At 38.4% G+C, this 27544-nt stretch overlaps 1 protein-coding gene across 1 annotated transcript in view; it reads left to right on the plus strand.

Annotated features, from left to right (window-relative positions):
- TULP3 (TUB like protein 3) overlaps positions 1-26202 on the plus strand; it is a 36218-nt gene extending 10016 nt beyond the window's left edge. Inside the window, exons 2-11 of the mRNA XM_086759213.1 lie at positions 6269-6320; positions 11398-11560; positions 13475-13651; positions 15465-15592; positions 17456-17653; positions 18156-18268; positions 18668-18782; positions 20653-20751; positions 22955-23126; positions 23644-26202. Coding sequence (XP_086615339.1) covers positions 6269-6320; positions 11398-11560; positions 13475-13651; positions 15465-15592; positions 17456-17653; positions 18156-18268; positions 18668-18782; positions 20653-20751; positions 22955-23126; positions 23644-23777 — 1351 coding nt within the window. The 3' untranslated portion in view covers positions 23778-26202. The remainder of the gene's footprint in view (positions 1-6268; positions 6321-11397; positions 11561-13474; positions 13652-15464; positions 15593-17455; positions 17654-18155; positions 18269-18667; positions 18783-20652; positions 20752-22954; positions 23127-23643) is intronic.
- The last annotated feature ends 1342 nt before the right edge of the window (positions 26203-27544 follow it).

A 27544-nucleotide genomic window follows, 5' to 3' on the forward strand; every position in this document is an offset into this window, starting at 1 on the left:
TGATGTATCCCAATGGTTAATTAGTCATAGTGTTAAATAAAAATTGTATTTGCAATCTGAATTTTTTTTAGCTTCCGTTTCAGAATCATAGAGTAGTTTGGGTTGGAAGGGACCTTTAAAGGTCATCTATTACAACCCCCCTGCAAGAAGCAGGGATATCTTCCACTAGATCAGGTTGCTCAGAGCCTCATTCAACCTGGCCTTGAACGTTTCGAAGGATGGAAAAAATTTTTTCCTAATGTCTAGTCTGAATCTACCTCCCTCTATTTTAAAACCATTACCTCTCGTCCTATCGCAACAGGCCTTACTAAAGAGGTTCTCCCCGTCTTTCCTGTAGGCCCCCTTGAGGTACTGGAAGACCGCTATCAGGTCTCCCCGGAGCCTTCTCTTTTCCAGGCTGAAAAGCCCCAACTCTCTCAGCCTGTCCTCATAGGAGAGGTGCTCCAGCCCTCTGATCATCTTCATGGCCCTCCTCTGGGCCTTCTCCAACTGGTCCATGTTCTTCTTGTGTTGGGGGCTCCAGAGCTGGATGCAGTATTCCAGGTGGGGGTCTCACAAGAGTGTAGTAGAGGAGGAGAATCATCTCCCTTGACCTGCTGGCCACATGTCTTTTGATGCAGCCCAGAATGCGTTTAGCTTTCTGGGCTGCAGGTGTGCATAGGTGGTTCATGTTGAGCTTCTCATCCACTAGCACCCCCAAGTCCTTCTCCTCATGGCTGTTCTCAATCCATTCCCCGCCCAGCCTGTATTTGTGCCTGGGATTGCCCTGACCCATGTGCAGGACCTTGCACTTGGCCTGGTTGAACTTCACGCGAGCCGTTGACCACAACTCTTTGAGGGCAGCCATCAAGCCAATTCCTTATCCACCGAGTGGTCTGTCCGTCAAATCTATGTCTCTCCAGTTTAGAGACAATGATGTTGTGCAGGACATGACGATTATGTATAACTGGATTTTGTTATCTTTTTCTTTCTCATCAGTAGTCATTTGTGGTCTCAAATCCATAATGGAGTATATTGACTATATGGAATATATTGATTAATTTTCTCTTGAATATACTGTAGGATGCATTCAAATCTTGTTAAGAGGTACATTTTCCAGTCCTTGGTTGATTTGTTCAGCTTTATGCTGAACTCTCTTCAGCTCTTCAGAATCCTTTCTCTTTTGCGGACCTTAGATGGAATGGGAAGACCATTTTCAGACTAGTGAATTGCTTTCTTGCCCTGTTTCCTATGATCTCCTGCTTTAATATCAGAGTATTTTGTTGTTCTCAGAGTTGCATTATACTGTGAGTTTGTATTTGGCTGATTCAACAGTAACTATTGCCAAATGCTTAGAATGTAACTATTTTGGGTTTTTTAAGTATAATATATTCAGGAACACAGAGAACTTGCAATGAAAACAAGAGTGTTATCTCCCATCTATCCACATGTATACTTCACAACATAGTTTGTAATTCCAAAATTGCAATGTGTTACTGAAAAATAGTACATCCATTCTGAAAGAACTGTCCGTAGATGTAGTGTGCCTTTTTTTGCAGAAATGAAAATAAACTGCCTGAAAATGAAGCCTTAAGTGCATATATGAACATCTGTTAAATAAATTGAGTTGTCTCTTCATTGTAGTTAGTTTGATAATCTGAAAATGATTATGAAAGACCAAATAAATATATCTGTTTAGTGTTTGTTTAGTGAGGGGGGGCCTAAGGTGGTCGCTTCTGTGGGAAACTGCTAGAAGTCTCTCCCCTTTGTTCAGTGGACTTGGCCGGGCCTAGGGCGGACCTGCTGCTGGCCAAGGCCGAGCCAATTGGTAGCAGAATGTTCCGTGATAACGCCTCTGCGATAACGTATTTAAGAAGAGGAAAACAGAAAAAAAAGAGAGAAGAGAAGATGTGAAGAAGCTGAGCGGGGGCAGAGGCGCAGAGGGGGAGGCGCGAGCCTCATGGGCCTTGCAGGCCTCACCCTCTGGCCTCTTGCCAGGCAGCCGACTGGGCCCGACTTGGTTCGGCCTGGCTGTAAGAAGTGGAGAGGAGATGAGAAGTGAGTAAGATGTAAAAAAGATCCTGAGAGACATCTGCCAGCCTGTTGTGAGGAACGGCTGCAGACATCAAGGTCAGTTCAGAAGTGAGGGGGAGGAGTAATGCAGCTCCTGGCCAAGATTCCCCTGCAGCCTGTGGTGACGACCATGGTGGAGCAGGTTGTCCCCCTGCAGCCCATGGAGGTCCACAGAGGAGCAGAAATCCACTTGGAGCCTGTGAAGGACCACACGCTCGGGGAGGTGGATGCCTGAAGGCGGCTGTGGCCCGTGGAGGGCCCGCTGGGACAGCTGTTCTGAAGGGACTGCACTCCGTGGAAGAGATGACCCATGCCGGAGCAGTTTCAGGAAGGACTGTGGCGTAGGGGTGGGACCCCACAACGGAGCAGGGGAGGAATGTGAGGACTTCTTCCCCCAACCATGAAGCAGTGGCATGAAACAACATGCGATGAACTGACTGCGACCCCCATTCCCTCTTCCCCCCTGTGCCGCTCGGGAGGGGAAGGTAGTAGAGATAATGTTAAGCTTGGGAAGAGGGAGGGGTGGAGGGAGGTTATCTTGTTCTCTGTCTCATTATCCTGCTGTTTGTAGTAATAAATGAATAGTTTTCCCCAAGTTGAGTCTGTTTTGCCCGTGATGGTAACTTTAAGGATTTCTCCCTGTCCTTATCTCAAACCTTGAGCCGTTTTTCCTTATATTTTCTCTCCCTGTTCTCTCGGAAGGTGGGGGGAGTGAGAGAGAGACTGCGTAGTCTGGTCCTGATCAGGGCTGAACTATGACAATGTAGTGTGCCCTTTTTTGCAGAAATGAAAATAAACTGCCTGAAAATGAAGCCTTAAGTGCATATATGAACATCTGTTAAATAAATTGTGAGTTGTCTCTTCCTTGTAGTTAGTTTGAATATCTGAAAATGGTTATGAAAGACCAAATAAATATATCTGTAATAAATTTATCATTCATATTCCTATTGCAACACTTTAATTTCTGCTTATGATATGAAAACAACCCTAATTCTGATTTCAGTAGGAATTTGAAGTGCTATAAGTTAAAAATAAACATTTTGCTTCGTGTTGTATTATGTTGAATCTGGAAATGGATCTGTGAGGAGAAATGGATCTATGAACACCTTTATGTCTCGCTGTATTCTCTGACGTTCAGACATGCTGTTGGATCTTCTAAACTGAGAGTTTTTGTTAAATAGTTGCTTTCCCACTCTCATTTTTACTCTGTATCCTGGATAATCATTAGTCTTCACTTCTGTGTTACATTCTGGGTCATTTTTCATTTTTCTATGGTGTCCATCCATTACCTGTCATGCAGCTTTAGTAGGAGAGCTAGCGAAGTCTGGTAAATATAGTAGAGGAGTGGTGGGCAGGGTCGCATGTAGTATTCTCTTCTGCAGCAGTTGTGAAGAGGAAGATAGTGACAGCCTACTTGAGTATTTTCAGTTCTTACATATCAAAGGTAAATGGGTGACTGGTTTGATGGTTGGTGGTTTGGGTGTTTTTTTTTCTATTTTGAACTGAGGTGCTGTAGCTATGGAAATGCTGCTTATTTTTTTCCTGTCCCTGCTGGATACTTAATTCCTCTTATTGCACGTAAACCCTTCAAATAGAAAAGCATAGCAAAGAGCATAGTGGTTTTGCATGAGCATATCCGAAGAACACTTGGTTATACTGATCTGTGTAGTCTGTCCATCTGAAGGATGATTCATGTTTGAAACCTGCAGCTATACTACTTGCATTCCTTAGTAATGAGCTGTGGGAGTGACTCTGGCACAGCCTTTTTCTCTAAGGTCTGTAACAACACCAATCCTGCTGAAGTGGGTAAAAAGTAATTTGAAGTGTGTGTATGTGTGGAAAGCTCTTTTTTGTCTAGTTACTATGTTACACTTACATGATGACCAAGTTCTAGAGGAGGGTTCTAGGAGAAGTAAATAAAAATAGTGTAGTTTGAAGGTGGAGCTAAGCAGTTGGAGGTGAGGCATTATTTAGTCTGCATTATGGTCCTGTTCCAACAGTCTTCAGGCCTGTCTTTGATGTTATGTAACTTTGTTCCAGTGTGTGTAGAAAATAATTTAAAAATATAACGTAAATAATTTTTGTTGAGCATTTCCGCAAGGTGCATATGTGAGTCCTACTATTTCAGCATTTTACCGTCTTCCAGATAAAAAGGAAAACCTGGAAACTATTTTTCAAAAGTAGTAGTGCTTTTATTTCTTTTTATTTTCTGAAGAAGAGACTCAAATTGTTGGGGATGCATTTTCTATTAGGAAAAGCAACAAACCACAGACAGTAGCTTGTATCTACACAGGACACCTTTGTAGTTTTGTTTTTTTTTTTTTTTTTTTTTAAATTATGTAAGAATGTATCCATAAATCTAGTATTGATCAGAGCTATATAGATTGCTTTGTAACAAACTCTTGACTTCAGTTAACAAACGTAATCTATTTCTATAGGCAGTAGACATATGAAAAGGACACCCTTCTTTTTTTTTTTTTTTGGTCATGAATATTTTAACTGGAGCTTTCAAGCATTTTTTGGACTTTACCAAAGAGAGCCTTTTCCATCACCTATGTTTTACATAAAAAAACATGTCACATTTTAACTTTATGTTGAAATCTCATGTGGCAACTAATGTATACCTTGCTGAACTCAGTAGATAGATCTCTGCATGCTTCTTTCTAAATTGTGGATGTTTTGCGGTGGAGATGAATGTATTACTGTAATTGTTGCTGTGGGGACACGCTCTTCGTCCCCCTTCAAGAAAGGCATTAATTTTTCTGGGCCCTCTGTTCCCTTTGAATCCAAGGTGCTATGTATTACTAATCCATGTGAGGACTAACATCAGTTTTTAGAAGCAAAGTGTTTCCAAGGTCCCAGACCTGTTATGTGATGATACTTGAAATATATTTTTAAAAAATTATAGAAATAAGGAAAATTGTTAAGTAAAAAATGGCAGTGGTAACTTACTTTAAAATACCATTAGTTGGGCAGTAAGTATCAATTTTTGAATATATAAACTGTTATATATGATGTGCATATACAAAGCTTACTTTCTGCACATTTCAGCTTTCCAGAACAGGGCCTGTGTTGGCTTGGGTAGTCTTTCTCTACAGACTCTGATCTGTCGTCTGCTTGCCTGGAAGTTGAGTCAAATGTGTATTTACTAGAGGTTAAGGGGACTCTGAGCCCTTTCTCTTCTTGTTAGCTCTATGTGCTGCAATCCAATTTCCATGGCACGTGTTTTGCAGAAACCCCACCCCACCTTTCTCCCTGTCTCTTTCCATCTCTCCAGTTTTCCTTGTTAGGGGTGTATCCAGCACTGTCTGCCAGCTTGTAACTTCATGTCATTGGCCATTTCTGCATACCTAGACCAGACAGAGAATTTCCTATTTAAATTGAAATTTTGGCTAGCCCTGTTTTTCTGCATGCCATCAATAAAATATATAATGTTTATCTGTTTCTTGTATTAAGTGTCGTCTTCCTGGTGCTTTGTCACTTCCAGAGGTCTTTGTCAAAGCTGTGTAGGAGGAAAGTGCACAACTGTAGTAGACGGAATATGTGCTTACTTGTCAATTAACCTTTCCCCTTAACTGCTCTAAATTGCGCTTAATTATCATAAGGAAATGGGAAGTCTGTATGCAAAACAACTTAGAATGAAAAACTAGACTTCTTCTGAAAGTCTATAAAACACATAGTGAAATAATTATTTTTTCATCTCTAGGAATTAATAGCAGATGTTTCAAATACAGATTCTCTCAGGTATTAACAGTAGTTCTGGGAAGTCTGTCAGGAGAAGGAAATTATGTAGGTTTGACTCCAAAACAAGACCTAAAATTCTGAGTTAATTTGGAATTGGATATTTTATGAAGGAGCAAGGACTTTACTGAATTGGTTTGAATTGTGTTAAGCCTTGAGATATAAATTGTCTCATAGCCCATCTCAATAGTGGCTCATAATCTGTCCATCAGTAGTGAAGACTTTTTTGCTTACAAAATGTTTTCAGAACAGTTTTCTAAGGTGATTAAACTACAGTTTGGTCCTGTTTATGATAGAATATGAAGCATGTTTTATTTTTTAATGCCTTGTAACTTGGTCTTCTCATAGGATAGAACTTACGTCTTACAGTTGTTTTAAAGTCTTGACGGTGAAGTTGTAGTGTGTGATTATCCTGTGCTCTTATAATGCAAACTATTTACTAACAAGAATTAATTTGTTTCTTTCTCTTTTCCAGCATCTTTGAGGATGAAAGCATGAAACTACGACAGCTGAAACTAGATAATCAGGTAAATGACAGTGCCGAAGCTGGCAAAAATAAGTATAGGAAAACAAACAGCCATCTAGAGACTTGAGAAATGGGAGGGAAGTGCTAAAAATGCTTGGTCTAAAGAATACAAATAAGAACTCATTGCTAACATTTTTCTTTAGATATTTTCATGGCTTTTGTTAGTTTAAGCTAACCTTGCTATGGCTTGTAGGTTTAATTTCTTTGATACATTTATTTTTCATATGTCCTCTCATTTCATTTGGATTGAGTCACCACAATGCAGGAATGAATCAAAAGAGAGGAAGACTGCAGGGAATTATCCATTTAAATTATCAAAGGAAAAGACAGAGTTTCCACAATCTATAGAAAGATCTCCTTAACACTGCTATTGAAAAAGTATCTTTTGACTTTTTTTTTTGTTTCCTACAAAGAAAACATATGCAGCCAAGCATTTGTCAAATATTAGGTTGTAGTTCTCAGTTTTTAAGGTGCTGTTTGCTGGATGCTTATATAACCATAGTCTTCAAAGCATTCATCCTCCATTCAAAGTATTCATCCTTAATATTCTTCCTCTGTGAAATTTAAAAAGCTTATAAATAGATTAGAAGATGTGAAATTATTGTGATTCTCTAGCTGGCCATTTCACATGGACCACAAATCACTGTCTTGCATTAAATTAATCTGTGTTCAAATTAAAGTGTGTTTTTTAGAAAAGCACTCTCTCAGCTGAGGATCTTTAAATCCAGACATTACAGTCTTCAGGGAACTGTCACAGTGGATAATAACCCTCTTTACCAGAACTTGTTCATTATTTCTAGTCTGAGTTTGTTTAGCTTTGACTTTGAACAGTGGATTTATTACTAAATTTATCTGTGTGTATATAGGTGCTTATCTAAAACACTTCAGAGACAAGGAGTAAAATTTATCTTTGGTCATTTTTGTGGAAGCTAGGGATAACCCTTTTACTTGTAGACTATCCAGTAACACTTGTTAAAAAAAAAAAAAACCACTCAGTATGAACTTCCAAAACTAAGGATGATCTGACTGCCTGGTGGTGTACCTCAGTGTCTGTTTTAGGACTCTTGTCTTGGGCATTAACTGGTAGTAATCACTGGCTCCTAGTACTAGGCACTGTGGTCAGTGTAGGCCTGGTTTCAGACCTTGCCGTGGGGATGCATTGCTGTTTGACCAAAACAAAGTTGCTGGGCTGGGTGTAATTCCCTCAGAACTGCTGTTGAATCATGAAGAGGTGAGTTTAAAGAATTCATACCCTTTGGCAATTTTGTTTCAGGCTTTCTTGCATTTAGACAAGATTGCAATCATCTGCAAAATCAACAGCTGGAAAATTCCACTGAAATATTTTAACACCACCCCCCTCCTGCAAATGAGATTTGTTGAGAAATGCTAGCAGTCTCTAATTTAGGATTTTATATTTAGGTTTGAATATTAATTTTTAAAGTCTACTTTTAACTTTCACATTAATAGTACCATGCCTTCTGAAGAAATAGAATTCAATAGGAGATCACTGTCAGACATTACAAACTCATTGTTGGTTGTAGCTGATGCCTTGCTTGATTAATTTGTTCTAAAATTTAAACGAAATGGGATAAAAAATGCAAAATGCTTTAATCCAGCAGAATCATGTTTAGAACCTTTGGCCATACAGAGAATCTGGAATAAGCATTTACCACAGCAAAGACGTATGCCTGTCATCCATCTTTATTATGGGTTTGGAAACTCTGTAATTGCAGTAAAATATTATTTATAATAATGCATGACATCCAGTTCCATCTGTGGGCCAGCTCTGCCTGCCAAGGTGCTTTTATCTAGACTACTGTCTTTTCCTTGAGGAGAGAGTGTGCAGTGCTTACTTCTCCAGCAGTGGAAGGTGTTTCTGTGTCTTCTGCAGCCCTGTGGGTGGAGAGCATGAAGCTGAAGGCATATTTCTGAATATACTTACTCTTTACACAAAATTTCACTAATGCCATCATCACTAGCATTGTCACTGCTGCTTCAGCATGAACTAAGGAGGAACTGGAAGAATGGAGAGGATGTTTCAGAGCTAGGATCCATCCTGCATGGCCTACTAAGTTAGGACCATGCCAGATAATTAGTGTGGTATTGCACCTTCGAGGGTGGAGTGGCTGGAACCTTCCTGTATACTGTCTTCCTGTTCATCACAGTTATAGAAAGACTACTAAACTAGATGTCTTCTTAGTCTGCTATGATATATTCATCTGACACCATCTGACTTCTTAGCTTGTTGGAAACTCTTTAGAACCGAAGTTGGTTTCTGATCCTTTGTGATCCTTTGATCATGCTGTATTCTGATGTTATGCTTTTCTGTGATGCAAAGAAAATGTTTCTGAAAGTATTTTAATACATGGAGTTCACAAAATCCTGAATAAATCATGATAATCTGTATCTGTTATTTAATGGGTTATGTGTTCTGGTGTCCTGTGCATGAACTATCTACATTTTTTTTGTTGTAATATTATACGAATTTTTACTGTAACACAGAGCTGGAGAAAAAGGCTAGTTAGTAGACAAAATGAGACAAAATGCAGTTTCCTTTTTTTACTTTTAGTGGAGTAAGTCTGAGAATACCTAGTACTGAAGGTAAGGCTGCTCTGCCACCTTATGTAAAGAAAATGAACTGCTACTATCTGCCCTGTCAGTAGACTCTTTTCCATCTCAGTAAGCAAAGTAGCAGAGAGAAGCCTTTTTAAAATAAATTAAAATATTGTCAAGTTTTGTCACTTTGATTATCCTGAAGTTCTTGGAAGAAGACAGTTGTTAACATATACCAGCAGTAAAGTATAAACCAATATGATCCATTTGGATTGGTGAGTCCTAGAAGCTCTTTGATGAAACAGAATGTACTCTAATAAGAAAAAATTTCTAGACCAGTGAGCAGTGAAATGTTTTTAAAAAGCTTATCTAATAGAGTAATCAGTTAAATAGCTCTGAAAGTTATTATATCCTATATTGATCCAAAATTCAATTTCCCATTTTAACAGTAGCTGTATACTTTCTTACTGCCTTTAGGATGTGTCTGTTTTATTTTTTTCCTTTCTGTTTATTTGTCAGGTAGAGAAGCCTTGGCAACAATTTTTCTCAAATCCTTATTTTCAGTATAATGTTTTTATTCTTGTTTTCCCTCTTTCCTTTTATTTAAATTATTAGAGATTTATAAACTATCACAAATGTTTTTACTTTTCCTCAGCATTAATTTAAAAATCAAACAACTGCCGTAAACCAATGTAAACTCTTCTGGAGGATCTGACTACCTTTCTAGAAAACAAATTTTATCTATAATTAGCATTTTCTAAGAATTTGACTTCTATTGCTTATTTTCTCTTCTTTAGACCAATGTGATAATCTCTTTGGAATTCTATGTAATTTTTGCCTTGCAGTACAATCCTTGCAAATAATTCTGCAGTAACAAACATTACCTGTATTGCAGTCCAGTCTTCAAAGTGTAATTATGAGTTTAAACAGAAAAGGTTGTTTTGGTTTGGGTTTTTGTTGTTTTTTTTTCTGGTGGTGGTGAGTTTTTCTTTTTTTGTTGGAATTCCTCAGGGAGAAGTTGCCTGAGAAACTAACCTCACTTGAGATAAAAAGTCTAATAGGAGAGGAAAGAACCAGCAAGAGAGAGAAAAAGCATAACAGGAGAGGAAAGGGTTCCAAAGACATCTATGTCTCAAGTGGATTGAATTGTTGGTACTGTTTATCTGATGGATCCTTGGAGACTGAAAATAATTTGAATGGACAAAGGGTCTCTGTCATGAAGAACAACTTTCAGGGGGTATTCAGGTACCTAAGAAACAGGCATGGGTAAACTGCATCTACAGCAAGGGGTTTGCACATCATTTGCCTAGTGGTGCATTACAGAATATTAGAATATGATTTTTTTTAGTTCTTCATCCATCACCTTAACTTTTAAGGATTAAGCGTGGCTGTCTTTAAAATAGTGCAGTGTCCCCATTTGCCTTGATCTAAGTCTAGAAGTTGTTTCTCTTCTCATTTAGTAGGAAATCATAAGCATCAAATGTGTATGTGTCTTGGAAAAGTAATGTTTTATTTTTTAACATTTGGATTTACCATTCTTTCCTTTCAATCCTGAATTACATGGAAAAATTTTGCAAGGTAGATCAGTTTTTCTTTTACTGGATCAGTCCTATTTCAATGACTGTAATTTTGATTTTTTTTTTTTTCCCCTCTCTAAGTCTTATCTCTCAACGTTGGTTTCTGGGAACTATTTGTTTTGAGTTCTCCCTAAAAGATGACAGCTTTTAAGACAAAAACCTTTTCCTTGGCAAGTCCTGACTTGCTTTTGCTGCATTGTGACAGCATTTATAACTGCAGTGGCAGAGTGAGCCCTGACTAAGGATTTTTTTAGAAATGTTATGCTAATACAGTAAAAGACTTAATTGCCATATAATGCATAGGGCAAAGGCTCTCATTTTTATTCTGGCAGATAGTCAGATATTCTTGGACATAGCTAACTTTGCATTGAGAGAACTTAATTGTACAAAACAGGGAGGAAAAATTATACATTCCCTGTATGCACAGGAAGTTGTTGTCCTGAATGATGGAATGTTTAGTCCAATCATAACTGCAGTGGAACGAGTGGAGGGTCCTTGTGAGCTGTTTTGTCTACTCTACCAGCTTAAGTAAGTAGGATGCATGGAGTAATAATATTGCATGAACATGCTGTATATTATAACATTTACTTTGTGAAATGTTTCATATTGGACTATAAATGACTGCTGAATTTGTCTATATTAAGGATTGCTGCAGTTTAGACTGGATGAAATAAGTTTAAATTATCTGCTGATGGTCTCTGGATAGATCAGAAAATAAGCAAATGTCCACATCACCCATCAATCACCAATGGAGAATCAAAGGCAATGTCTCACTCCAAAGACACAGTGATATCTGTGTCTAGGATTTTTATAAGAGATTACAAGAGTATTTCACATTTATTGGAGATCTTGATCAGTGACATGTCATTGCTAATGGCTGAAGCATGGTTTCTGCCCCTCTGGATGTGGTTACTCATCCTTATTTCTTGTTTTTTCTTTATTTCACAGAGAGCTCTTCTGGAGAAGAAGCAGAGGAAGAAACGTCTTGATCCCTTGATGGTACAGCCAAATCCTGAGGCAAAGCTGCATAGGTCAAAGCCCAAAGGATGCGAGGAGCAGACTCCTTTAGTAGAAACTCCTACCCTTTTCCACAATAATGTTATGTTACATGGTGAGTAACCTGGTGGTAACAATGTTTCCCAAAATGCCAGTGCCTGCATTTTAGATGAGCACCTACATTGCTGTGACAGTGGTCAAGTGATAAACAAGATTGATTACATACCTTTCTATGTACAAAAGTAGAATTGTAGTACAGTATGGTTGAGCAATACTGAACTGTAAAAACCTTACCTTGAATTTTGTGACAGCTGAGAATCTTCGTGTGCCTTTGTGTAATCTCTTCCTTATGTTAGGCTAAGAAGAACTGCAGAAATGGGTTAGGAACTTCTGTTAAGGTAGGGAGATACAAATCCAAAGTAAGACAGCCTTCTGAAGCTCTAGGATAAAGAAAAGGAAATAATCCAGTAGTGACTGCCGGTACTTTTCTTCATGGAGTATACTCCATCTCAAGATTGCATATGACTCAATGATAAAGTAGACAAGAACAAAACAAAAGTCTTCCGAATACTGAATTAGGTTCTTGCTGGTTTTTACTTCATCTGTTGTTTTCTGTGGGCTTCAGAGAGACAACTGAAACGTGACAAAACAAGTATAGTGGTTGAGAAAGTCACAGGCACAAAGTTATAGCAGAACCAAAGGCAATAACTCAGTGGTCTCAAAACATTACAGTAAAATAGTGACCATTCTGTTAGGAGTGAAAAAAAAATATAGTAGTGAGAGCCTTAAGTCACAGTGAGGAAAAAGAGCAGCAATGAAACCCCTACATTCCAGTGGAAGTGTCATGAAGTAGTTTTTTGAGACCCAGGATCCCATCAGCCTACCAAGAAAGTAACAGAAGACATCCTAAGGCTCTGAGATGCATGCTGTTGCAGGATGTTGTAATACCACCATTATATTAGTAGGGAATTAATGTGTAGAGTAGAATTTTAAAAACCCAAACAAATCAGTGTTACCTGGTTTGAAGATCACATTTGGAACTCCATTATCTCCTGTCCTTCTGGTTCTCCAGATGTCTTTCTGGATCATAGGATAGAGAGGAGAGTGATGTAGATCGTAGCATTTACATGTTTAAAATCATAAACATGTAAATGAGGTATGAGAAAGCTTCTGTTAAATTACTTCTAAGTCAAAAAGAGAGTGAGAGAAAAGATTGCTATAACTTCTAAGTTAGGAATCTTCAGTAGTACTGAAACTACAAGAAAGAAAAATGAAAAATAACTGCTTCCTCACTAGCTTCCATAGTTCTGAAGCTTCCTCAGTACAAAAAAAATACTGTTAAGAAGTGATAACAGCAGTAAACATGTCAGAAATCTGATGACTAGGTAAAGCAGTAAAGTTTTAAGAAGGAAAACAGTGGAAAAGCAAGAAATCCAAATCTACACACACATGTACTAAGTATTATGCCAGACCCTGACATCAAGATGTCTCCACCAATTATGAAATGCAGTGTACAGCTGTGTTGCATGTTTAAACATGGAAATTTCATTTCTATCAAAAAGACAGAGGGCATCCATTTACATATTTTTCTTCCTGTGGCTGTAGATATTTTTATCAAATTGATTTTTGTGATGCTCACTGTAAAACACCCACTTATTGCCACAGGAGCAAACAAGGAACCTGAAGGAAAAGAAAATAGAGTAGTTGCTCATAAATAAATAAATTGAAGGATATCAATGTGCATGACAAATACAACTTGTCTTAATTGCTTAAGCCCTTGTAAAAAAGTAGATACAAGCACTGTATTTATAAATGGAGAAACTGATACCTGATATGTTTAAAGTAATAGGTGGTCTATACCAGAGTCAGGCCTGACTCCTCCCAGGTCTTCAAACAAAAGTTGAACCAGTATACATCAGTACTTTAAAAGGATGCTTGAGCAAGGGAAGACGAAAAGAAGCACCATCCTGGGATACAACTTTAGCCGTAAAAAATAGACTTTAGCATTCTGTTTCATTTTGGCCTGCAGGCATTGATGGACCAGCTGCTTTCATGAAATCAGGAGTGCAAGATTTGGGGACCAAGCTCCAAACTCTCTCTGCTGGATCGTCCAAAACAGAAGACAATGCAGATCAGGAAAATGATGGAGAGGCTTTAACAGACATAGCAGGCAAGCCAGATCTGCAAGAAATCTTAGAGAAGCAAGGTAAGAGTTGATAATGGGCAAAGGTCTTTTTCAGGGATCTTCTACTTATAATTTTTTTTTCAGTAGCATTAAAAAAACCTATAAAGTATGATGAATTATGAAACAAGTGTCTGTAGTGTATTTTAAATGCAGAGCTAGTAGATTCTACAGCATGTAGAAATGCAAAACTGCAGTTCCTTCTTCTGATGTTAATTGGAACATAGCAGTTATGTTTTTAAAGGTTTGTCATTGTGTTGTATAATTTCTGGGCTTTCCAAGGAAGTTGGTGATAAAATGCTGTCCTTACATTTTGCTAAACTTCAGAATATTTTTATTCCAGATCTGAATACGGTGGTTGAATATTTCACAACAGCAGAATCCTCTATAGCCAGTAAATGCCATAATTTAACTGTTTAGGAGACTAACATGAAAAGTGTTCTTCCTGAGTCAGAGGCTGTCACAATCAACAATTTTAGAGTTTTATATTCAATAGTTATATCCTATTGAGTAGTTCCCCAGTGGAGTGTCCATCTCTGCAAATTATCTTATGTTGCTGCCAATACCAGAGGAAACCTTTATTGTTGCATGCCTAGAGCACTTTGCAGCAAAATAATGGCTAGTGTTTAATATGGTACACAGCTTGTTTTTATTTTGCAGAGCCTGTCTCTCAGAATATTTCTAGTATGCTTTATGTGTTAAGGTACTACCATATGTAGAAGTACTTCCATTGATTTGTCAGATGCAACAGCTGCTTACCTATGGATAATAACATTACACAAGAGTTAGGGAAGGAAGCAGGAGAATATCCAGAAATTTCAGGGGAAATTAGTGGAGGTAGAATATAAACTGTGATTTTTTTTTTATTTTTTTTTTTTTAAATTGGCTGGAGTACTAGGATTAACAACTTTCCTCTTTCCAGATGTGCTTTGGGAAGTTTACTGACAGGTTGTTAAGACTACATTTTTCTGTTTCATCTGAGACAAAGAACTTCCAGGAGTGCCCCTTCTATGCAGTGCCATGTTGGACCACTGTTACAATATTGACTCTCAGAAACTAATTCAGCTTAGCAGGCTTCATTTTCTGTAGTGCTTTATGTGCTTTTCCATTCTACAGACAAATTAAAGAATGGAATCACAGAACAAAATGATGCCGTTCCAAGTGGATGGAAACACCAAACAGTGTGATGTGTATGGGAGCTCTTTGTCCTGAGTTACTTTAGTTATGTACCTACAGTGATCTCTACATAACTGCACATAGGTTAAGATTAAATAAGTAAGTCCCAGAACTACTCAGTCTGTGCTTACGTTTTACAAAATGAAATCATTACTAGTTATGAGACCCGAGTTATGGCTAAGAATAGGAGGGGCTTTTATTGGAAACTTACCATACTCTATTTCAGTGTGTATAAGACTAAGGCAAAATGGTAAAGGATGTAAACTGTACAGAGTCCAACTTACAGGACAGGTGTCAGCGTATCAATCTGTATTTCCTTTTTTTGTTCTCCAGACATGGAGGGCTTTTTTTTTCATGAAAATAGGCAGAATTAATTTAAAGACAGCATATACTAAGCAATATGTTACATCATGTAATATCATGAAAAGTACGTATTAATAAAAGCCTGACAGATGCTTAATCATCTGCACAGTGACAGCTGCAAAATCTCAGTAGGAGTTTGAATTATAAGGCTCGGGAAGCAATATAGCTCATGAAGAAAATCAGCAGTTGAAACAACAGAAATTAATTAAAGGAGCAAGAGTCATATATGAATTAGTGATGTTATGAACTCATGACATCTTCTTTCAGAGGTTACCTGTTTGATCCTCTGTTCTGACAGGAATTTCAGGCAGTTTGAACTTTGAGGAGGAGGATGCAGTAGAAGAAGCTAGCAAGAAACCAGCACCTCATTCACCATATCCTGAATCCGAGAGGCCTAGTTCTGCAAGCACTGAGAAATCTTTTGCAGTAAGTGTCTTGAAATCCATTTCTGATAAGGGCTTGGCACGTGCTTGATTTTAGTACTAACCTTTTGAGAGTGGGTTAAAATATGGTAGTTGCAACTACAGTAGCTAGAATGTTAATCCCTGAAGGCAGAGGAAGGTCATGATTGTTGCGTTATCTAACTGAAGGGCCATTGAGTTAAACACAAAGACCTAGTAATGATCAAAGGAACAATGCTGGGTGGAGGAATCCAAGTAGCCTAATCAGTGAAGATGGGGAACACAATGAATCAGCTACTCCTGTGACCCTTAAAGGAGATAGATTAGGCCATTGTCTCTGGTGTAAAATCCACCAACATGACTCAGAGAAACTCTGAAATGCCATGCAAACTTAAGAGGGATTACTGCCTGAAGGTTTATAGCATTTATTGTGGGATGCAAGGGGGAACAGAATCTTGGGATGGAACACAGCATTCTGGGATTGGACAAAACTTTTAATGGTGTGTTTAGGGGAAGGAAGTCAAGAGGGAAAAGAAAGGTCAAGGTGGATCAGGGAGTAAGAAGCACAGGAAAACAGGGAGTAAAAGGGGTAGAAGGAACTAGATGCATGTAAACAGCTGCAAGACAGTATGTGAGTCTGGCCAAGCCTTGTGCTTGATTTCTTCAGCATGTCCTACTATCTTCTAAAACTGTTTCTAACTATTTTCAGCCTGAATGTGTTCTCATGTGTGTGTTTTTTTGTATATGAGAGATACATACATACATACATACATACATACACACACACACACACACACACACACACACACACACACACACACACACACACACACACACACACTGACAAACTATATGCAGAGACTTGGAAGAAACCAGCATCAGGAAGACCCAGGGTCTGAGCTAGTGACCAGATAGAGAGCGTAGGGTTTGGGCATAGATGCTGGACAGCCTTAAAAGTCTATGCTACTTTTCAAAAAACCTGTATGAGTGTATTTGTGCGGTGAATGTGTGTATGTTGTATTGCACTAGTGAGTCAGTAGTACAGGAGGTCTGGATGTTAGCTACTTGGGAGACTGGGCTATGAGTGCTAACTGCAGGAGATATGTGGTGGATGCTGGAGGGGAGGAGAGGTGAAAGCCACTAGTGAATTTTGAGTCTGTGTGTGTGTCTCTGTGTGTATTCACTGAAACTTCCTACTGGCTGTACCTTGGAATGAGGATAAACCAGCAATCTCATCTCCAAGGCCCAGTAAGGGAGGAATCTCCTGGGTTCTACAATCCACAGGATTCAGCTACCTCTAAGAAAAAAAATTACTTTAATGACCTATACCAGATGTCCATTACAATTTCAGTTCCTTTGGTGACCATAACTTGCATCCTGACTGTACACATTGTTCAAAATTTCTTCCAGCATTCAGTTGAGATGATTCCACCATCACCTTACTCCATCTCTGCTACTGTTCTGAACCAATGTAATCTCAGTGTTCATTTCAGTCACAAAAATCCAAGCCTGTCTTACTGCAGCATCCATCAGTCCAGCTTATCATGCTGACTTATTTCCCACAGAGTATTTGAAGTTCTAAAAGCAGAGAGGCTCTTCACTTAGAATATTGACAGTGTCTCATCCTATTTTTCCCCTTCCTAGCAATTCACTCGTCTCTGGTTAAGGAGTACTTTTTCTCTCCTCCCCTTGGAGGGCTGGTGTTTCCTCAGAGTAAAAGTCTTCAGACACTTTCTGCAGAGAAACACAGATGGTCTCTTGTTTAACTTCCCTTTCCCAAATATCTTGTTGAGACATGAGATATGTTTCAACAGACTTTTCTTTTCTTGGGGAATAACAGAGCCTCTGATCTGATACTAATTTGCTAATATGATGGTTCTTCCTACAGGAAACAGGTGCTTCCTGTAGTCCATCCCTTCAGGCAGATACACAGCTGGGAGAAGTAGAGAACTTGAAGGATTTTGCATTATGCCCTGCACCCCGTGGTATTACAGTCAAGTGTCGAATCACTAGAGATAAAAAGGGAATGGACCGGGGCCTCTTCCCTACCTACTACATGCATCTGGAAAGGGATGACAACAGAAAGGTATTGGAAGCAGCACACAGTATCTTTGGTGTTGTACTCCTACCACAAAATATTTTCGGTGTAAGGGAGAGCTTCTGGTAAGAAGCCAGAAGCTGAGGAGAGCCAGCATGCAGATGAGGACAGCTTATACTTGGCCAAGGGACTAAGGAGGGAATTGGCAAGTTTAAAAGCCATAATACAATGAAAGATGAAATTCTAAAAGTATAAAAATGTCAAGGATGAAGAAGAGCAGGGAGACTGAGCTGCTCCAGAAGAAAAGGAGGGAGGACTAGAAAGGACAGTTGCATTAAATCTAGACTGCTAAGTGAGCTGATTGGAGGAATAGGATTTCAGAGTGTGCCCTTGTGGAAGAGGTCAAAATTACAGAGACAGTAATAAGATCACAGAACAAAAAGAGGAGTAGATGTGGGAAACTGAGAGATAACAGTTTGGATAGCAATGCCTAGCAATGCCTCTGTATTCTTACAAAGCTCCAGTCTTGATCAAAGTTTTGTATTTCCAGACTTTCCTTCTTGCAGGGAGAAAACGAAAAAAGAGCAAAGCATCCAATTACCTCATATCAGTTGACCCAACTGATTTATCCCGGGAAGGGGAAAGTTTCATTGGAAAACTCAGGTGAGAACCACAGATGAAAAGCCCAGACAGGAGAGGCTGGGTTTTCATTTTAGTTGAGTTGGGTTTTTGAATAGCAATCTGGTATAAATTCAGAGAGAATGAACTCACATTGTCCTGCTTAATGTAATCTGTATTCACCTGGGTTGGCAACCTTTCTTCAGTATTACCATTCACCATGGCAATTAAGAGGAGGAATTCTGGCCTGATGCTTTTCCAGGATAGGTTACAGGCACAGTTCACCACATGCAGTTCATGGAAGCTCCTTACTGAGCTGGCAATAGGAAGATTCAGATGGCAAGACATGTGTTTTCACTATGCTGCACAAATAACCTTCAGAAGATGACAAAACATTCCACTGATGCCTCTCTCTTTCTCTGTCTTTCCATAAACTGACATTAGGTCAAACCTCATGGGAACTAAATTTACAGTCTATGACCATGGAGTTAGCCCAGTCAGGGCACAAAGTCTAGCAGAAAAGGCTCATACGAGACAGGAGCTTGCAGCTATTTGTTATGTAAGTAGTGCCTCTCCGCCTCTTCCCCTTTTCCTTTTTCTTGCCTGGTTGCCGAGGAAACAAGGCTTACAAAATCATGCTGCCTGGCAGCCTCCCCCGCTTAACTTTGTAACCAACTGACCAATTTCAACTAGATACAATAGAGGGCAGATGCCTCACAGGTAAGTTATTACTAATTTAATGAAAAAAAAAAAATCAATGCCAGGGGAGTGAGAGAGACTGAAAATAACACCCTGATGTGATGACCTTCTTACCTGGCCTATCCTTCAGCATGTGGTCAATCAGTATATCCTTCACGTGGAGTCAGCCACAGCATGAACCATGGCCATATTGCCCAGCTGGTATATGGTGGACACTAAGAAGGAGCTGGGAGTACCCTGTGAAGTAGTTATTTGTTGCAGAGCCAAGGGCATTTTGGTGAAATAATACCAGCTCCTCCAGGAAGGAGCTGATATTATTTCAGTAACAGCTTGTTGTTGGTAAGGATATGGTTCCAAGGGAAATCATGATTCGCTAGCTCTGTCATAGAGATGTTTTCTTCTTCTGGTCTTGTGGATCACCTCAGTCTAGGCTTCAGGGTGAGGAGGCACTTGTGGACACTCTAGAATTATGTGAGGGTTCTCACATCACACTGTTTCATATTCCAGTCCTAAAGTTTGAGTAAAATTTGAAGTTTTTTACAAAATGATGGCCAGTCAAGTGGAAGGATTTTTACTTTTATCACAGGTACAACAGCAGAAATTTAAAGGCGCATTAGCCTACTGGAGCATGATCTTCATTTTTTTGCTATTGATCTTAATGGCACTTGGGAAAAAATATTGATGTGGTAATTCCAGTACTAGCCTGTTTACAGAAGTATCACTGGATATTTTCTTTGTATACAGTATTCTTCAGTTCCCCAACTAATTGTACACAGCAAGGTGTTAAAAAGAGTACAGCAGATAATATAAAGTCAGCTTTTCAGATTTCTGAACTTTTATCTACAAGAAGTTCATAAAGTTTATGTATTAATAAAATCAGTACCCTCATTCTCATATGTGCCCCTAGATTTTCTAAAGTGAAATAATAGAGGTTGCAACTCCAAAGACCTTTGTTCTGTGTCTGCAAAATGCACTAGCATGTTAGGAGAAGCTGTATTACTTCTATCAATCAATTCAGTACTTCTAAAAGATTCTGGCTTTTTAACTGGTCTTTAGGAATTTTAAAGGTTATCCCTGACATTGTTACAGAACACTTGAAATGGACCCTTGGATTTTGGTTGACATTATTAAATGGATGGTTTCAGGATGCCAAGACTTTTTTTCCTTTGCTTTTTATACTCAATCCACCTGGAGCAGTCTCCTGCAGTACTCTGGAAAAATCTGCTTGGACAGATGTTGAATACTTTGCCTTCTGGGTCTGTTCTTAATCATTTATAAAAGAGCATGATTTGAGACAAAATTGTAGGTATGCTCTTAGCACCTAAATAGTGGTAAATAGATAACATAGACTAAGGTCAAAGGTATTTGCCTTTTATCATACTTAAAGCTTGTTCAGTAGCAAGATTTTAGCATGTTTTACCCTCAGATGCCAAACTTATGCCTGGAAATTGCACTTGTCGGATTTTCTTATAAATGTTTCATTAAGGTAACAGATGCACTCTAAATTTTGTAATACTATATATGTCTTTTAATGCAGTTCTCAAAATGGGAGAGAAAGCTATTCTCAGTGATTAAACACAGTTGCAGTTAGATAACTGGTACTACACTTGTAGCTAGCAAATCTTTAAAAACCAATATAAATGTGAACTCAAGTTCAGTTTTACTGTCTTTCCTTCTTTGAGATGGGAGTATCTCATTTACTGAAAATAATGTATTTCCTTTTCTTTCAGGAAACCAATGTATTAGGATTCAAGGGTCCCAGAAAAATGTCTGTGATCATTCCAGGAATGAATATGAATCATAAGCGAATTCCAATCCATCCACGAAATGTGAGTTAGGGAGTTTGGTCATGTTTCAGATTGGAGGAAGAGGTTAAAACTTTCTCATAAGAGGTCTGAGTGTTACTGACAATCACCATTTTTAGAGCAAGGTTATTAATACTCAGGGCTTTTAGCAAATCTCATGGAGAGTAAATGCAGTGTAGCCTAAAGGTGTTGATTAATTTGTTCTTGCCTTCTATGTAATTTTTAACCTTCTGAGTAGTGTTTGTTTCCTTACTAGTCCTTCTATCAGCCTAAATGTTATTTACTTAGCTATTGCAATGGCTAGTGTATGTTGTTGCTGTTGCACCTACAACCCCTCCTCATGGGTGGTACCCTTTTATGCTGAGAGTTGGATGAAAGCAGAACAAACTTGCTTCTCTCAGGAGCTTACGTTCTTAGCCAGTAGATGAATTACAACAAATAGATAATAAATAGATAAGGTGGCATTCTGGTGTAGTAGCAAGAGAATAAACACATTTTGGATCAGAATGTTGTCAGTCTCTTTGTAGTAATCACAGAAAAGGGGGATTCTTTAAGGACAAAGTGGAATGAGGAGAAGGATGGAGTTTTGTGGTGACTATTTGGTAAGGATTTCTCATACATATGAGGGATGTTATAGTTAAAGCTTACAGAACTGTATCTGAAGATATATCTAAGGAGTATGATGAAAATTGTTCTGTTCCCTTAATGTGCGTTTTATGTTTGCTGTGATAGAAGACCAAAAGGCAGAAAACACAGGTGCCAACTGAAAGACATGGTCAGTGTTTTAAGCTAGAGAATGGTGTTTGCAGACATGTTGTGAATAGATATGAGTAAGACAAGAGTGTATTTGTTGAGGTTAGAGAAAAAAATATTCGAGTGGAAATTCAGAGTCGTGAGAGCCTCGAAAGGGAGTTTAATTTTGTGAATAGGAAGGAAAATTGTATCTGGATGAAGTAATTTATTCATCATCTTTTAATTGGTATTGCCATCTCCCCGGTCAGTACAGTAATAATTCCATGGGCCTGGTCTTATTTTTCTCCCTTATTTTCCCAACTGTTTTGACAGCAGGCAAGCAAACTGACAGTGGACAAGACTGAAACACAAAGCTGTTCTGAAAAGTTGTCAAAGCTTTCAGTGTAGAGATTTGACTGTTTTTGTCTTCCTTCTCTGTGCTTCAATACCTCAAATCAAGCAATACTGCCCCCACTTCAAAGGAGGAAAAATTGCATCTAAATGCACTTTCATGCCAATTCTCAAAGTTCTTTTTGCATCTTTAAAAAAAATAAATATAAAAATAATGATACAAAGTAACTATTTTAAACTGAACAGTAAGTTTATTTAGGGTATCCTCAAAAATCATTGTATACTGTATATCTGTATACAATACTAAACCAGTTACTATAGCCTTATCAGTCAGACATCTACAACAAGTTCGTTTATGATCATCTTTTACCATTAAATAACTTCAATTTGGATTATTTTTCTTGGGAGTTTTAGCACATACTATTTCAGTTTGGATTTTATTTGTTGCAGAACTTCTAAAATCAAATCATCTAATTTGTTTCCCTCACTACTGTTTGCAGCTCCTTGTAATTAATTTTATTTTCAAATTTAATGTGCTGTTTTACATTCTTTTTGTATCTTTTGTTTGTTTGTTTTATTTATCTCTTTTTCATATTGTGTATCACTTATTAGACCCAATAGGATGACATTTAACCTACTTAAGGCGTATTTACAGCCCGCTGCGGCCTTTGGGCTTTCTATGGAAGCACCCCAGGGCCTAGCACTATGCAGTTAAATGTAGATTATTTTCTTTTGTTTCAAAGTTTAGAATATTAGAAATTGAAGCTGGATCCAACAGGATCAGAGAAAGCTTATGAGGCTCAGAAAGGATTCCTGCCCGCAGGATGGCAGTCATCTGTGGCCTGTGAATTACTCCCTTTCCTGTACGCACACTTCCTTCTCTCTCACTCCTTTTTTCTTTTTTTTGGATGGAAATATGGTAATAGCTTTTTGAGTGGAAAGGAATGCTTGGATTGGAAATCCATGAAAGTTTCTTCGTGGTACTTGCAGGAAATTTTCAGTAGGACTCCGTTTAACTGCTGTTGTTTTGTTTCATTAAACAGCAAATAACCTTCAAGTGGCAGAGTGCACACACATGAGACAGCCAGTACTCAAAAGCAGAGCAATTGCAAATTTGACAAATATATTGCTTTCTTCTGAACAGGAACATGAGAGTCTGCTGTCAAAATGGCAGAACAAAAATTTAGAGAACCTCATTGAGTTGCATAACAAGGCTCCAGTCTGGAACGATGATACTCAGTCCTATGTTTTGAACTTCCATGGGAGAGTTACTCAGGCTTCAGTGAAGAACTTCCAGATTGTCCATGGCAATGACCGTAAGAGTCTACTGGAGAGTGTGGGGGGCATAATCAAACAGGGAGAACCCAATTTACTTAATGAGGTTTTGGAGGAATAGGACAGTTCCTGAAGAAGGGAAACTGGGTGGAGGAATTCAGCTCAGAATTAGTGAGGACTTCTCAGCTGTCAAAAACACTATATAAGGCCTCAATTTTTTTCTGGGGGGTGGGTGCAGAGCTGCTGTCCATAGCTGCAGCAAATGCAAGCTTCCTGAAGGCAAAGAAAAGTATTAGTTTTTATGAAGGTGAATAGCACCTTCAGCCCAGCAGTGGTTTGAGCTTTGGTTCTGAGAAGAACGTTAATCTCTAGAATAACACAGTCACTCTAGAGAACAGATTTTTAAGGCCACTCTGGTGAGAAAGGATGGATATACCAATCACATATATTTGGGACTGCCAGAAGTGTGGGTTTTTGTTTGTGGTTGTTTTTTTTTTCTTTTTTTCCTTTGCTTCACTGTGCAGTTGTTCATCTCTGAATCTTTTATTTTCTCCCCAGCTGACTACATTGTGATGCAGTTTGGTCGCGTAGCAGAAGATGTGTTCACTCTGGACTATAATTATCCTCTCTGTGCTCTTCAAGCCTTTGCTATTGGACTCTCCAGCTTTGATCGTAAATTGGCCTGTGAATGACAGACAACAGACTTGAAACGTGGAACTCACTCCCATCCCTGCATCTTGTAAGAGTTCCAGGTGAAGTAATGAAAAGCACATCGGAGATGGAAGGGAACTGGAGCACAGACTTCTGCAGGCTTATTAGAAAGCAAATACAAAGCCTCAGAGCATTATGGCAGTTGACAGTATACCATCTTAGGAGACTGTCCCAAGACTGAGCAGTCTCTGTATGCACTGTGGAAGAACAAGAAATATGGGTGATGTTTTTGTCATCAGTGTTGATTCTGCTTTCAGAATCCTTGTAACAGATGCTGCATGAGACTGGGCTAAGGAATTTAGCTGACTAACTGGAACTCCTTGCAGCTAGGATCAGAAGAATAATGGTTTAGTGGTCATATACCCTGGAGCTTCCACAGTGACCCTGGAGATGATGCTACTGATCTGAATTAATTCAGATAAATTCAGAAAAAAGGAGGACAGTTATTGACATGTGTGCTCTTCTGCCCTGTGTAGCTTTTTATTGTGTTCTACAACAGTCAGACATGGAATGATTCAGGTTATGGCTCCATGTAACCATAGGTGATGTTCAACAAATATAGAGCTAGAATGAGACACTGTCTCTAACAAAACACCCTTCTCTTACTCTGGGATGATTCTCTTTTAAGGCTGATACTCCAGTTCCCTTTCATTTTTCTAATTGCTCCATATCCCTTGACACTCTCTTTACCAAATAAAGAACAATAAGTTCTCAAATGCTCCCTTCTTATCTGGTGATGTTATATCCATTGCTGTTTCTGTTATTCTTAACCATGTAAAAAATTTGACTGAATATATGATAGAATCTGACTGAATTCAGCAGAAGGTAGTATTGTAACAATATACAGTACTATTTCTGAAAAGCGGCATTCTGATTGATTAAGTCTAGACTGTAAGCTGATCAGAAATACTTTTAAATTTATCCATTGTTTGTAAAATTTGCTACATTTTTAGGAATAAGTTAGTGAGTGATTTAATTTTTTTTAACAAGAGATTATCTCAAGTCATGACATACTAAAGTAGATTTTATATAAATAATTTTAACCTGAATATAATAAGGAGTTACCTCAAAAGGAGATTACAGGTGTTTTCAAAGGCATCAGTAAGTTTAAAAAAATTAATAAATGTATCACGGGGCTTTGCAATGTGTCCTTCCACACACACGTGTTCCATTTTTAATGCTGGATGTACAATGGGGAGACTGTAGGTCACAGCATGGAACACTCCTTGATTCATCAGAGTGAAGTGCTGCACACTGTGACATGTAAGCCTTGTAGTGTGCACGTCTGCTGTGTACTAAAGCAGAGAGCAGTTACTGTCTCACCTGTTTCATGACCATTATGCATATTTATTATGATCCTGGAGAACTCTGTCCCTCTGTAGAGACAATAATAGATGTTCTTTAGCTTTGGATATTGTAATTGTCAGCAGACTAATTTTTCTTTCAAGCTCCAAAGAGCCAGACTTTTTGCTTTTGGTCTCTGGAGTCTTTGCAGTGGTAGACATCACTTACTCTTTGAAAATAATGAAACTTTGTGAAGATATTTTCTGATATTGCCAGGAGAAAAAAAAATTATGGCAATCGTGTAAACTCTGTATTTAACTGTAAATTATTAATTGATGCTGAGAACTCCAGCTCGCGTATGTCTCGGATGCCCATTCTGGATTAGCTGGTGAGCCATTGTCTTGAGATGATCTCATCAGCAAAGCAGACAGTGAAGAGAACTTGAATCATGGATTTCTTTTGTGCCTTCATGTACTTCCTGCTCATCAGGCTGGGGACAAGACCTGGCAGTGTTTTCCAGTTGTGCTCTCCCGAGTTCTTGGCTGATGGCTTTGCATTCCCTCTACCCATCTAAGTTAGTTTGTTACCTGTCTGATTATTTTTCTGACTAGGACTGTGTGAAAGAAACTGCCTTATGTTAGTTTGGAGTGATCTGAAGGTAGAATGCGAATTTCCAATTCAAGATTATTTTCTCTGTGCTTAGAAGGCCACACTTGCATCCCTTTAACCCTTTCAGTTAGGCTTGTCAGAAGTGGCTCTTCAGGCTATTTGTTGATGTCAAATGATCCTAGCAGGGTCAGGGCCTCTAGGTCTCAGTCATATTATGCAGACAGATGAAATGATTCAGTGCTCTTTTATCAGATACTGTTTTACATGAATTGTATTTATAACTTTTATATCTAAATGAAAATAAACTAATTTATATATTGAAAAAATCCTTGATTCTAAATGAGGGGGTTTTTTTGGTAGGATTTTGCTGTCACTTGTGGATGTTCTTTGTTCCTCCTGTATTAGATACTACCTTGGTTTCTTCCTGTCTTCTTGTATCTCATCTCACTGCTTACTCCTCCTTTTCCCTTGTAATTCTCAGTTCTCTTGCTTTGTGGTGGTTTGTTTCATACATCAAAAAGTTTGGGAATAAATATAAGGACAGTCTCTCTAATACTTTTTTTTTTTTTTCCCATCAGCAGGTCTTCTCTGTATAGTTCTTGGTTTCCATTTGATTCTCTCTTTAAGCTAGTTGCACTTCTCTGCCCTGTGTTTTTAATGTTTCTCCCAGCATCCAGTTAGGGCTTTTGAGATAGTTCTTTATGCATTTTCCTACCCTTCATCTGAACCTGTTCTACTGTTGAAAGTACATATATTTTTGAATCAAGAACTGAAGTAATACAAGGCTAGGAGGAATACCAAGTTGAAGTGATTACTTTTTCCTATTTCCACTGGGAGATGTATGAACCTAAGTAAGAGGAGATACAGTGGTTCTGATCATCAGAAACTGACAGAGCTCATAATGTGTAGGCCCTAGTCTTCATGCACTTCCCCCACCTGCCCCCAATATTTCCACCTGAGCCAAATTAGTTTAGTTGGGAGAGAAAACAGCAGGAAAACCTACTGGACATTTGTTCTTGGTACAGTACTATTAGTTGCATACATGCAAATGTAACATTCCTGAAATCCCAAAGAGATATTAAAACAAAGGAAGCATATTAAACTGTTGAATATGAATCCTAAAGGCAGGCCTAGCAGACTAAAAAGCTCCTAGTGCTATAAGCTCCTTGGCTCACAATCGTAAAAGACTGAATAATTTGCTCTTTTAGGAGTCAGTCCTACTTTCATTGAAGTTTTGCTGCTGAATTTGGTAGCAGTAGGAAAGTGAAAGTAATACTATTTTACTGTGAAAAATTATTTCTGTTAAAAAGCTGCATATCAAAATAATTCAGAACGAGTATAGATAGATTTGGGGAAATAAGTCTGATCAGCTTGCCCAACTCCCTGTGCTTTCTGTTCTAAGCAGAATAGTTTGCTTCCACATTACCACCAGTAAAGGAAAAAAAAATCCGAAAACCACCACCAAAAAACCTCTGTGGGTTTCCATCTGCAGTTGTCTGTAATCCTGCAAACAATTTATGTGATGATACACAGGAAGGAATATGTTTCAATTCCTTCTCTTCGAGTTATGTTGATTCTGCAGGGAAATGGGAGCTAAACAATATGTTAGTCACATAATCATGAGACCTGGCGTAGAATTTGCAGTGAACAGATGTGATAAGAGGTGAGCTACCTTTAATATATCTTTGTTTTTTATTAAATTACATGTTTTAAAATATGGTTTAGTAGACCATAATGAGATCATTACATGGCTTTATATAACAAACAAAAAAACCACAATGTCATTGAATTTTGTAACTTCATCTTACTTATATTGTATATACTCTCAATTCCTACAGTTGTATAAGAAAACCTT

This window comes from Chlamydotis macqueenii, chromosome 1 (assembly GCF_036417535.1).
Source record: "Chlamydotis macqueenii isolate bChlMac1 chromosome 1, bChlMac1.mat, whole genome shotgun sequence".
Lineage (NCBI taxonomy): Eukaryota > Metazoa > Chordata > Aves > Otidiformes > Otididae > Chlamydotis > Chlamydotis macqueenii.